General features: G+C 43.7%; 1 protein-coding gene across 1 annotated transcript in view; it reads left to right on the top strand.

Annotated features, from left to right (window-relative positions):
* The first annotated feature begins 679 nt into the window (after nt 1-679).
* The window catches only part of Plap (phospholipase A2 activator protein), a 33,621-nt gene continuing 21,766 nt past the window's right edge, over nt 680-12,534 (top strand). The window contains exons 1-4 of the mRNA XM_037431792.2: nt 680-843; nt 4,350-4,543; nt 6,540-6,761; nt 10,344-10,662. Coding sequence (XP_037287689.2) covers nt 701-843; nt 4,350-4,543; nt 6,540-6,761; nt 10,344-10,662 — 878 coding nt within the window. The 5' untranslated portion in view covers nt 680-700. The remainder of the gene's footprint in view (nt 844-4,349; nt 4,544-6,539; nt 6,762-10,343; nt 10,663-12,534) is intronic.

The following is a 12,534-nucleotide window of genomic DNA, read 5'->3' as shown; positions in this document are numbered from 1 at the left end:
TTTGACATGTTGGCAGTGATCACGGGGATATTATGTGTTTCCGTTACCTTATCTTATGCCCAAGTCGTGGTTTGTGCACACTTTTGGCTTGGATAACGAAACCCGGCCAGCCCTTCTGAGCGAAACGCTCGAAAGGTAACGTTCAAGTTTCCTGCCTTCAGTACTGCAGATCTCGAGATCGCTTCTAAAAAGTTATTAAAGTTCATATAAGTACTTATCTGGAATTCCCGAAATTTCATTCAATTGTGTTGCAAATTATAGCAGGCCGAAACTGGGTTAGTCACAAAAAAGGGGGGTAAAAAAATTTGTTTGAATTTTGCGCTGCAACTCAACGTCACTCAACGTCACAATCTTGTTTTTTTTTTTATTTTAATTGCTCGTACACAGTTTGTTCGCCTTTGAACAAAATGTAAAAAGTTTTTCAACAAAAATGTTATGTAGCTTGTAGTACACAACAGTAAAATTAACAGTAAAAATAGTAACTGACGTAGGAACTTAAAAGTGACGTCAACTCTTGTTTTTATTGCACTTGGTAATTGATTTAAACGTGTATAATTATTTTTTAGTTGTATGGTTGATTTTCTTGACAAAATTAAGCAAGAATTTTAAAACGGGGGTTGTTTGGGTAATACGAAACTGACGTGGTTGAGCTTGAGAGAAGCAGTGGCCAATACTCATTCATCCACAACCCAAGAGAAAGATGGCGGCAACGCCGTACCGGCTGCGATGCTCCTTGCTGGGTCATTCGATGGACGTGAGGGCTGTTGCGGCCGCGCACAAACCCGAAGGTGCCATCGTCACTGGCTCGCGAGACCGGACGACGCGGATATGGCTGCCAAACGAGTGCGTACCCACCAACGTCATTGACAACGATACGAACTCGCCGTCGTTGCCGGCTCCTGGGAGCTTTGTAAACCGGCGGCGACAGTTTTTCGCTCTTTTTTAACGTGTTCGCGCAACTGTACTAGTTTACTTTTTAGTTTACGCGGATACTGCAATAAAAAAGACAGACATGTAGTTTATCGCAATCGCCTTTGTTTTGGTTCGTTTATCCATCTTACTACTAGTCATTCGTACTTAATCGTTGCTGACGTCTGAGCGCGAGTAGCCACGAAAAACTCTATAATTGGTCAAAAACTCCGGCCAGTTCCGCCTATGATATCGAAGCTTATGTTCTTGCGAAAGCGAGTGGCTACATATTCTAGCCATGCTTCGTTAAGGACGATTAGATTTCACGTTCTAAGCGGTGTAGCGGGGTACGAGTTTTTTTTAACACCCCCAGGGGAAAGTTTATAATAGGTGCCGTTCGCGTAAGAAACACCTAAAATGACCCAAACTCTCGGGGTGTCATGTGTAAAGTAGGTGTTAAAAGGCTCCTCTGACATGCGCGAACCATGCCATTCCACGCAGCGCGTCGGTTTTTATCGACTTTCGCATTCTATTCCTGGCGGAGCCCAGATCCGTCGGCCTTGATGACGGCCGTGAGCGCATTGACCCACTATTGAATGTCGGGTTGCTCTTGAGCTAGAAAACACGCCTTCTTTGCAAATGCTGGCGCACAGTCCCGAAAAAAAAAAAAAAAACTTAGGAGACTGGTAGAAAACGTATATTAAAAAAACTAGCGTGGCAATCATCATTCCTTTGAAAACCGTCCTTTATTTTGCCCGAGCTTGCCGTCTCTTGTTTACTCTAGCAGTGATCAACAACACATCGATTTTTCATAGCCAGTTTTGTTCTTTTGCATTGAACAGTATTGCTTCAATGGCATTGGATGTTCTTTGTTTTTGCACGGTCACAGTTGACTCAGTTTTCTGGGGAACACGAGTTGTCCAACTGATTTGGAGTAAGTGGCTGCACCAAATGATGCAACAAAAAGTATATATATATATATATATATATATATATATATACTGCGCAATTCACATTAAGTCACGGTACTGAGGGAGGCGGCGAAAATACTGTAGGCCCCTGTGCTCAGATTTGAGTGCACGTTAAAGAACCCGTTGTGGTCGAAATTTCCGGAGCCCTTCACCACGGCGTCTCTCATAATCATATGGTGGTTTTGGGGCCCCACATATCAATCAATCAAATTTTAGTCATGGTACGACATTTCCTGATATGATGCATTGTGGCATATCCTTCAGCTGTTGACAGCCTTAGCTTCGACAGCCTGAGAAATTTAAACTAAAATTTTATCATTCATTCAGTCTGTTCGGAGATTTTTTGCACTGCTATGTTCCGAGTGGCTGTGTGTGAAATGCTCGCGATATAGAATTCAAAACGTTAATGTTGTGACGACAGTTATAGCGCGAAAGCAGAACGATAACAAAGGGACAAGAAGGGCTATCGACATGTCATAGCAACTAGCCCGAACCACCACACTGCTAATGTTGTATTACAAAGAACATTTCTTTGTAGAGAACTCCATTGTACTCTGGAATGTGTGTATTCGGCTCTATGCTCACATTATTGGTATGACCACTTTGTCTCCGTGTGAGATGGGGAATATCGAAAGCAAATAAAAAATATCTACGCATTTTGTGTAGGGCTGGATGTTTGAAATCACTGTGGCAGCTAAACGGCTGAGGTGCTGTGCAGCTAAGCTTGAGGATTCGGTTTCGATTCCCGGTCGCGTCAGCCATGTTTCAATGTCCACTAATGCGTGCCTCGTAATACTGTGCTTTCGTTTCATAGAATTTCTCTTATTGCAAATTTTCCGGCACTGTGGCCTGCATGAAATATGTGCTGCCTATTATTGTGCAAGACAGCTTTGCGGATCTCAGCACACAGACACAGGAAATGCACGAGACAACAGACCATGTGTGCATTTCCTGCACGCAGGTGCCTGTTGCATTGTCCTTGTTGCGTATCGTAACCAGATTGCCAAGCTAGATGCCTATGTCCCACTCCAGTCATAACAACAGATGTTGTGAGCACTAGGCTACTACTATACATGAATTATACATTACAGTTGATAGTTATGCACTTGCTAGCTAGCCTTTGGATTGATATCAAAATTCACTCTGGGTTGGGGATTACATATTGCTTGGCTTTTGTATTACATGCAACCGGCTTCAGCAGTCAAATAAATTCTCACTTCAAAAGTGTTTGTTTAAAATAGTTGCGAATTCGGTGCTCATGTGCACACGGTTTTGTGTACTCACATAGCCAGCACTGTTTACATAACAATCGCTCTCATAAAAATTACATTAAAAAACACGGCATCACTAGGCTCTCTGTTCAAGTGCTCCAATGAATGGAAAAACATCTTCATATATGACTGGTTTCGAGCTTCTATTCTGCACCCCTGTTGATCCTTTGGTAAATACAACTTATGCAAGCAGAACACATTTTACCGTTTGCTATGGTGGATCAGGGGTTACAGTAATCGGCTGCCAACTCAAAGGTCACGGGCTCGATCTCACTATTGCGGTTGCGTGTCAGATGAGGCGACATGGTATTGGCCCATATAGTGTGCATTGTCAGTGTACTATCAGTGTCAAATGAAACCCGAATAGCGACAAGTCTTCACGATGGTACAGTGCACACCGTCCAGTTAACACTATTGACAGGGACACGCATCCCGTTTGGCAGCTCTGCACATATATGCGTATTTGTCCATGGTGATAAGTGGATGGCACGGACTATACCATCGCGAAGGCTTGCCGCTGTTTGAGTTTCATTTGACGCCGATAGTACATACCGAGGATGCAGTGTACACTCGAGCTCATAATCGTATCATGGTTTTTGGACCAATTATTATTATTAGCCTTTACAAAATTTGAAAACCATCAGGGTACTTTTAAGTGTGTGTGTAAGCAAATGCCTGTCCATGTTGCCTAGTTAGGTCAGGGGCATAGCTGGCATCTCCGCACTAAGGTATGAAAGATGTCAGATATATAAAACATTTCATTCAGCCAATGCGCTGTGTTCTACGTCAAGTGATTTTACTTAATTCATACGATCTTCTTTAACTTCATCGCCCCACCAAACTATCGGCCAATATTTACTGCTTTTTTTTTCATACCCTGGTAACCATTTCGTTGCTCAGATTAACCATAGGTTGTCTCCTACATACTACGTGTTTGGCCCAGGTTCTTTTTTTTTTTCTGCTTAATGTGAATCCGCTACTGCTGTTTGTTCTCTGGCCCATTCTACTGCCTTTCAGTTGTAGTTAATGAAACTCGTCAAGGCGAGACACTGAAGGCCATGTTTCGCTTGATGATCTTTGTAGCAAACTCCTTGGCCAAGCCTAGTTGCACCGAGAGTATTGTGGTTGGCTCGTTCAGAGTTGCGCAAACACTGTGAACCAGCCGTACGAGACTGTCAGGGGCTCTATTTTCTCGCAGGGGCCGCTACGACTATTACGAAAGCCAGTGCCTGATGGGGCCGAGCAATTTTGTGTCCAGCGTGTGCACGGTGCCACCCTCGGACCAATACCCGTCCGGCCTCATCTTGGTGGGCAGCAATGACTGCGGCATCTACTGTTTTAGCCCCGATTCCCCGCAGCCCTTGTACAAGCTGCTGGGACATAGCGGAGCTGGTATGTAGTTTAGGCCTCCGTTACCCCATATCCTAAAAGGCCGCTAAGCCACGGTTGCGTATAATTAACTAGAGGGGATGCTAGCATTAGGATCGTTCAGCGACCATGAGAATGCTCGGTAGTGCATGCATTTGCCTAGTTTTCGTGCTTGCGGGCTGTGAACACACTTGTGGCTTTGTTTATTGCAGTGTTTTGGTATTGTTTCGAGCAAGACAAACTATTTTGAACTTCCCGACTCAATTCGAATTGGTGAGCGTGAAAGGTTAAGGTGGCGAGCAATTGCTAAACATTTGTCAATTGTCGTCTTGTGACAAAGCAGCTCCAAGACACGCAAAGCCAAACTGAGCCGGAAGTACAAAGATTAGACAAATCCACGTACTACCCATTATTCTCATGCTCGCCTAAGTACCGTGCGTTGCAGCTCCCATAGAAACTAGCGCCAGGGTTCCATCTAGTATATTTCTAGAAAATTATGCACTAAACTACACAGAGTACAAAGGCGACAGATTAGATTGTCTCACCTTAGCTATCGATCCCACAAGTGCTATTTTCTCCTCCCCACTTATTTCTCAGAAAACACGCGGAATGCCAGCGGTAAGCGTTTAGCCAGTTGTGATTTTGCGCTCTTCGACTGCATGCTGCCATTTACGCTTGCACAGTTGCAAACGCAGAAAATGAAGTGAATCGGCTTATCGCTCGTGATGGTCATGCGAGACGACGCAGAACGGGCGTGCAACTAGATGGTAGAACCAGGTAGGCAGTAATTCACAACAAATATCTCTCGTATATCAATCAATCGAGAGCTTATTTCATCCTGACGCCGGGTGAACAAGCAGCCGACATCGCGAATTTCGCTGCAAAGATGGGAGGTGCTGGGAGAGAATAATGCACTTGTTCTACGTATTAACAGAGGCTGTTTATGGGCCCTCTAAATTTTTTGTGCCTTGCATGCCCCCGTATATTAAATGCCATATTTAAAGTGCTTGCATCAGACTGTTACTGAGAGTGCATGCATATACATCTTCTTTTGTTTGTCGCGCTATGTTTTGTGGCACATGGTCTTTTATAACATTTACCATAGTGTTAGGTATTTAATTCTTGATGTTTCTGCATCCACTGACAATATATGCATCCACTCACAATATTTATTTCTCTTCTGGATGGGAGTCCAGCCATAATGATGTCATTTTGATAACCGCCCCTCACATGTTTACATTGCTTTCTTGAAACTTTGGTATGAATGGTTAAGGAGATAAAGCTGATACAGCAGTTTAAAAGAAAATTTAGACTATGTAATTGTTTTGATATTAGTGGGTGCTGCGAAAGACCCATAGACTGGCATTGTTTCCTTTGACTCTGAGATGGTCTTTTGCCGGAACACTAGGATTTTGCAGCGGCTCATTTTTGCCACATCCCAAATACTTAGTGGAAATTGTGTGGTATAAATTTTCATTGAACCTCTGTGGTCTCACATTGCTCTTGGCGCGAAATATTCCACCAATGGCTAATCATCGAAGCTCCAGCGTAATACTTGTGTTAGCATAAATATCTTGCAATTTCACGTTGCTGAAGGGGCTCAAGCTTTCCAGTGGGCTTGTTAGGCTAAATTTCTCTTTTTTTTTCTGCATTCTCGTGGCAAGCGTCTTGATATTGAAATCATGAAAGTGTAGTTTACAGATACTATGAGAAAAATTGTTTTTCTGTTTGGTGTCCCTTTAGCCATGTTATAGCAGAAGGAATCCAGTTGAAAAACTTGGCATCAGTTATGTACCAAGTACACTTGTATTTGCTTGCATGTGTGTGTTCAGTGCACATGCCACATTGCAAGAAAGCGATCGCCTGCCATTACGTACTGCTGTGTTATGTTACTTCATTTTATTTATTGTACCCTAAGGGCCAAAGCAATAACTACACATGGGAGTGGTTACAAACTGTATTATACAGATAAAAAAAAAATTAATGAACACCAATAACAACAAGTTGTCCACCTTTGCAGTCTGTGCTCTGGCAGCAGGGCAGTTTGGCACGCTTCTCAGCGGATCCTGGGACAAGACGGCACGTGTCTGGTACGGCCAGAAGTGCGTGATGACCCTCGAGGGCCACCAGGACACAGTATGGGCAGTCCAAATTTTCCCCAAGCAGGGGATCATGCTCACCGGATCGGCTGACAAGACCGTGAGACTGTGGAGGGCTGGAAAATGCGAGCGGATCTTCACCGGTAAGTTGTTTTGTCGCATCACCAATGGGAAAAGTCTGCCTTTGGCACTGAGAGGCCACAAGAATCTGGCAAGTACACTCAAACCTCGAGATAACGAATCTGGATATGATAAAATATTGGTTATAACGAAGTAAATGAAAAATAGTCTTGCAATATAACATTAAAAATATTCCTTTATAACGAACTTATTTTCATGTAAGATTCAATTATGTTTTAATGGGGTTTGAGTTTAGTTGTGGCAAGGGACGGAGCTTGTAGTAGAGCAGAAGCATCTAAGCTCTCTTCCGTGTGTTGCTCCTCTGTAACTACTGCATGCCTCCAAATGTCACTGTTGTGTCGCCACTGTAGTGTGGTAAACCAAGAATTGAACTTTTTAACAGATTGCTGCTAGGAGATTTCTCCTTGTTCACTGATAACTTAATGGATTCCCACTAGTTATGTTTGCTAATTATTCCATCTTGTGTAAATCTTGTCCTCTTCATTCGTGTGAAGTCACAGGGTAAAAAATTTTGCGGACGTCAACATTTCCATAAGTAGGCTTGTCAAGGGCGGCAACTGCTTGTTTTAGCAGTGTTCTTATCAGGGGTGTGGGACTACTATTCGGGTTTTCGAATTTAGAGTGAATAGTACCTAATCGGATAATTTGATTCGACCTTGGAATAACTTGTATTGAAAGTTTCTAACATGACGTGAACTGAAGTGTATGAATGCATCATAAAAAAAATGCAAAGAAAAAAAGCTATTGGGATGCTGTACTCTTCTTGTGAGTGCTTCATTAATACTAATTTGATAGGTCAAATATTGAAAACACAACAAAGGCTTAGGGTGCACTTGGTTAAGTTGGAATGGCTAGAACTAACAATAACATGGTTACAGTATGCGTTTTCGTTAAAACTGACACCAATTTTGTATCTGACACCAATTTTGTATGTATCGCACACATAAAGGACACCGGAAAAAACTGTCAACCCCGCCACAAACTCACTTTTGAAACGAAGGCATGGACCTCTTTCGTAGTTAAGTCGCATGTGCTGCAAGCGCCGTAAAATCTCCATACTATGGCCTGCAGGACAGTCAGTGATTGGTTTCGCATATGAAAATTGGTCACGCTATGCAGCCACCTCAGCCACACCGTACCGCTTGTTCAGAAATTCCCATCGTTCCAAGGTGTGGTCAAAACGATACTGGGTGCAGGCACCCTAAGAATTTCGGTCCAGAGCACTCTTGACCATGAAGTACAATATTACTGTCTTTCTTTCAATTTTCAACAAAATATTTACATGATAGCGTTTAAAAAACTCGTCTCACGAGAATTTCGACGTCAGTGTCGTCATTGGCATCGTTGATTGTGAGCGAAAAATCATATTGTCTGTGACCGAAAAATTGAGTAAAATGCTAATAGAATAATAAAAACTATTGGGTTCGAGCAATGATTGAAACTGGGCCGTTTGGGTGGCAAGCCGGTGTTCTACCACACAGCCACGTGTTTGCTTGGAAATATTTTAAAAATCTGCCTGAAAATGAAGATAACATTCATGCCGTACAAACACACCCGTCCTTTACACAGGCTTCACAATACATGTAATATAGCAGTAATACTGCGTGGTACAAGTGTACCTTGCTATCTAGCGTCAGGACAGGCTATTATTATAACTATCTCGTGGTTTAGGGCCGGCCACCTTTTACAACAGGCACACACGTTACTGAGCGTATTCCCTTATAAATGGTGCTTAACAAGTTCGAAAACATTTCACGTGCATAATTACTCGTGGTTTATAAAGCACGTTACCCATTACGCAGAATGTAGCCGTATGCAAAAATTTCGCTTACACAACCCACTTTCAGTTTTATTAATTACATTGTAGTAATCCACAATTTAAATTTCTGGAGTAACAGCATATAATAAAATGTAGGCACCAAGTGGTTCAAGTATGCACTAAGGACAGGATATCACTAATGCATTCAACTCTTGAAGGCGAAGCTTGAACGGGTACTGACAAAAAATTTCGCGGCCGAGATAGCCTGCAGAATCTATTCCTGTGGGCATTAGTATGTCATCTGCAAAGTATGGTTGGTATAGATCTTCTCAGTTTTTTTCCCCCGAGTCGAAATCGGGCAACAGGTGTGTCGTCGTTGCTATAGACTATGCGACTATGTGTGCCATGACTCGAGCGCTCCCCACCAGCACCTCTAGAGACGTTGCGTACTTTTCGCTCCACAATGTCATCCTACACCGTGGCGCTCCTTGCTAGCCGCTCACGGGTTGCGGCCACACGTTTTTGTCACGAGTAATCGACGTTCTTCTGCACTCTTCCTCGACACAGCACAAGTTGACCACTTCCTACAATCCCAAAACAAGTGGCCTCACCGGGCGCCTAAATCGCACTCTCGCGGACATGCTTGCAATGTACCTATGTGTCCTTCGACCACCATGCCTGGGACCCGGCGCTACCTCACGTGACCGTCACATACGATCCTTCGTACCATGACACCACTGGTTATTTTTACATAATATCATCAGCGAATATAGCTCGGAAGGTATTTTAAATTTTGAAGTTTCCGTGAGCAATTGAATTCATCACTCTTATTGCATCTTCAAAGGGGATCCTTGGGGACCCCCCACTTCCCTCACGGGACTACGCTGGAGCAGGTTATGACGACATCGTAGCCATTCTTCATTGGCTGCATTTGCTCCAGCAGACTATTACTCGGCAGCTGCTCGTGAGTCCGTGGCCGTAACACGAGTTGAAAGTCATGTTTGATGACACTGCTGTCCCGTTTCCTGTTCAAAAAAACTTCTTTATGCGAACTGGGCGAAAGTCCGTGATAGGCCTGTGTGTTGACATCGTCGAGCGTTACACACGCTAGGCGGTGATAATTGCGCCTGGTGGCTTGTTCGTTTTTAAAACTGAAAGCTGAATCGGCTTGACAATAAGCCTGTAATTAATGATCTGTCACACACTGCAGAAAACTGTGTGTCATGTTGTGAGTAAACAGGCTCCCAAAAAAACAGGAGGCCGAAATTTTTGTGTCATTACCCCTTTAAGGGTCCCCCAATTTTTCATGTGTTTCATACTCGATATTTTTTGCCACTATTTGGCACTCTTCGACTCTAGTTTGATTCAAGATGAAATTTCATTATTTGCAGGCCCCTAGTTTTTACGTATTGTGAGAGATGAGATGGAGTAAGAAGTGTCCAGGTGTTGGGCGCAGCTCTCAAAGGTTGTGTGTGGTTGACAGTGGAGGGACAAGACAGTGAGAGTGTAGATTGAACAGAAGGGGGTGCACGTGCGCGTGCGGGAATATGGGAGGGGAGAGACGAGGGTATGGAGAAGTCGGACATGTTGGGCATGTGGTGCGGAGAATAAAGAATGTGCAGAGTGTCTAGTGAACGTGTAGGTCGTGAAGTACATCATCGAGTCTGAAAGTAAACCTAGCTCAATAACTCTTACCATGTTCAACGCCGAGTAAGCTTGAGGCAATTCAACTTGAGTGAAACTCCTTGCTTGACCACTTCTCATTTCTTCCACCCCCCACCTGCTCCTGAACATCCTTCTTTTTCCTCTTTCTGCGTTGTCGCAGGTCACGAAGACTGCGTCCGCGGTCTAGCCATCCTTTCCAATATGGAGTTCCTCTCCACCTCCAACGACCAGACCATACGGCACTGGACGGCCACCGGAGAGTGCCTGCGCGTGTACGCGGGACACGGAAACTACATTTACTCGATATGTGCACTTCCCGACTCTCCCGGTGGCACGGAGGAGTTTGTCACGGGTGGCGAAGACCGGACTGTGCGTGTCTGGGCTTGTGGTGGTGACTGCATTCAGACGATATCATTTCCAGCGCATTCGGTGTGGTCGGTGGCGTGCCTGGCCAATGGTGACATCATTGCTGGCACAAGGTGAGAATGCTTTTGAAACGTGCATAAAGATATTTGTATTTTTTAATTTATGTGTATGTTTCAGTTTTCAAAGAATTTTAAAGGCGAGAGTCTTTCTTGGGTACCTTCGACGCCAAAATTTTTGTCTGTCTATCTCTCTGTCTGTTTGTTCACTCTTAACAGTACTGGGCACTTTAAACGGCTCCAGCGGATACCCCAAAGGGCCGACCCATCTGCAGCGCCCACCAATGTTGCTCAAGATTCAGCATTCATACTTGTGCGATTGTCAATTAAAAAGCAATTATTGCGCATATCTGAGGCAACATAACAACACGTATATATTCTGTATGTGCGTCTTTTACTAGAAAAGGCACGTATGAGTTATTCTAAAGACCGTAGCGTTTTTCACGCTGTGCTGACCATGCAACGCTTGTACGAAAAGGCAAGTGCTCCCAATGCTTTGCTAAGACAAGACGGTGGTGGCACCTACCCGTCGCCTTGCGTTCTACACATTATCACCTCTGAGACAAGCGCACACGCCCATCTCAAGGCCGCGCGTTTCGTTTTCCAAGATAACTGCCAGATAGCACTCATGTATCACGTGTGACGTGACTTGGTGCGCGCGTTCACCTCCGCTGCAAGCTCGAGGCACTCTAACGCAGCGCCTCCAGAATATCATTCACCGATTTTTCTGCGCAGAACATCAAATAAATGTTTTGTTCGATCTCTCCAGGCGCAAGACTATTGTCTTTCGACGACATTTGCAGATTAACATGCAGATACGGGGCCAATTTTTTTCATTGATATGTCAGGAAACTTGCTGAATTTGTGTATATTTTTGTACTGGCTTTAATGTATGCAATTTTTTTTTTCTATTACAACATGTGGTTTATATAATATGAAATATTTCGATGGCATTTTAGGGTGAATATTTTTCATAAACTGAGAAAGTTGTAAAAGTAAATCAACATGCCACAATAATTGGCAATCATAATCGTGTGCAGTGCAACAAAAAGATATGCTCTATACCAATTCAAACAAAGTTATGGCACGTTGAACATTTGTGAGCAAATTCGCAGCTTAACATTCACTAAGTTGCCGAGTTTTCAACATAACCATAACCATTGCTCAAATTGGTTTAGAAAACCCATTGCTTTAAACCAAGTCGGTGCCCAGAAAAAAAAACAACACTTGAACTGGGAACACTGCAACACCTGTGCTTAAAAATGTGAACTCTGTGATCGTCTATGGAGATGCTTAAGCAATCGATCTAACCTTGTTATAACGAGGTAGTATTGCGACCAAAAGTTTGTTTGCTGTATCTGACATGCATTGTATAACAGTATAATTGCCGACTTCTTCTTTGGACGCTAAAAACTGGGACGTGCTTTTTTATTCGGACAACTTCGCAGCATCACCATTTAAGCCATTAAAGGAACATAATCTCGTGACCGAACACTCGTATGTCCCCCGTGACTAAGCCTTATCTGCATCTTACGCTGGCTGTCTTGCTCTTGTTCGTCGCTTGGAATAGGAGGCCTGATCTGCTGAAATGACTCCGACACCACCCATTCCGTCTGTGTCATTTAGACCAAAAAAATGTGGCAACTGCGGGATGCTGATGGTGGCAAAAAAAAAGCGATTATTTACCAGATGGAAGGCAGTAAACCTTAATCCGAAGTTGTCCGCAAGTTTCTGCCTAGTTGAGCGATGAGTTCTTTGGTCGAGGACTCGAACATGCGTAGGTGGACAGTGACTGCGGTGGTGTGCTGCGCAGTCACTGTCCACCTGTGCACGTTCGCCTTTTTATGGCTTTTAGCAGCATTTTATGGCTGTGGTGTGCTGCGCACACCACAGCTATAAAATGTTGCTGTATGCAGTGTCAACAATGGT

This window comes from Rhipicephalus microplus, chromosome 10 (genome assembly GCF_043290135.1).
Source record: "Rhipicephalus microplus isolate Deutch F79 chromosome 10, USDA_Rmic, whole genome shotgun sequence".
Taxonomy (NCBI): Eukaryota; Metazoa; Arthropoda; class Arachnida; order Ixodida; family Ixodidae; genus Rhipicephalus; species Rhipicephalus microplus.
The sequence above is the reverse complement of the archived record's forward strand: the minus strand, read 5'-3'. Positions and strand labels throughout refer to the sequence as shown.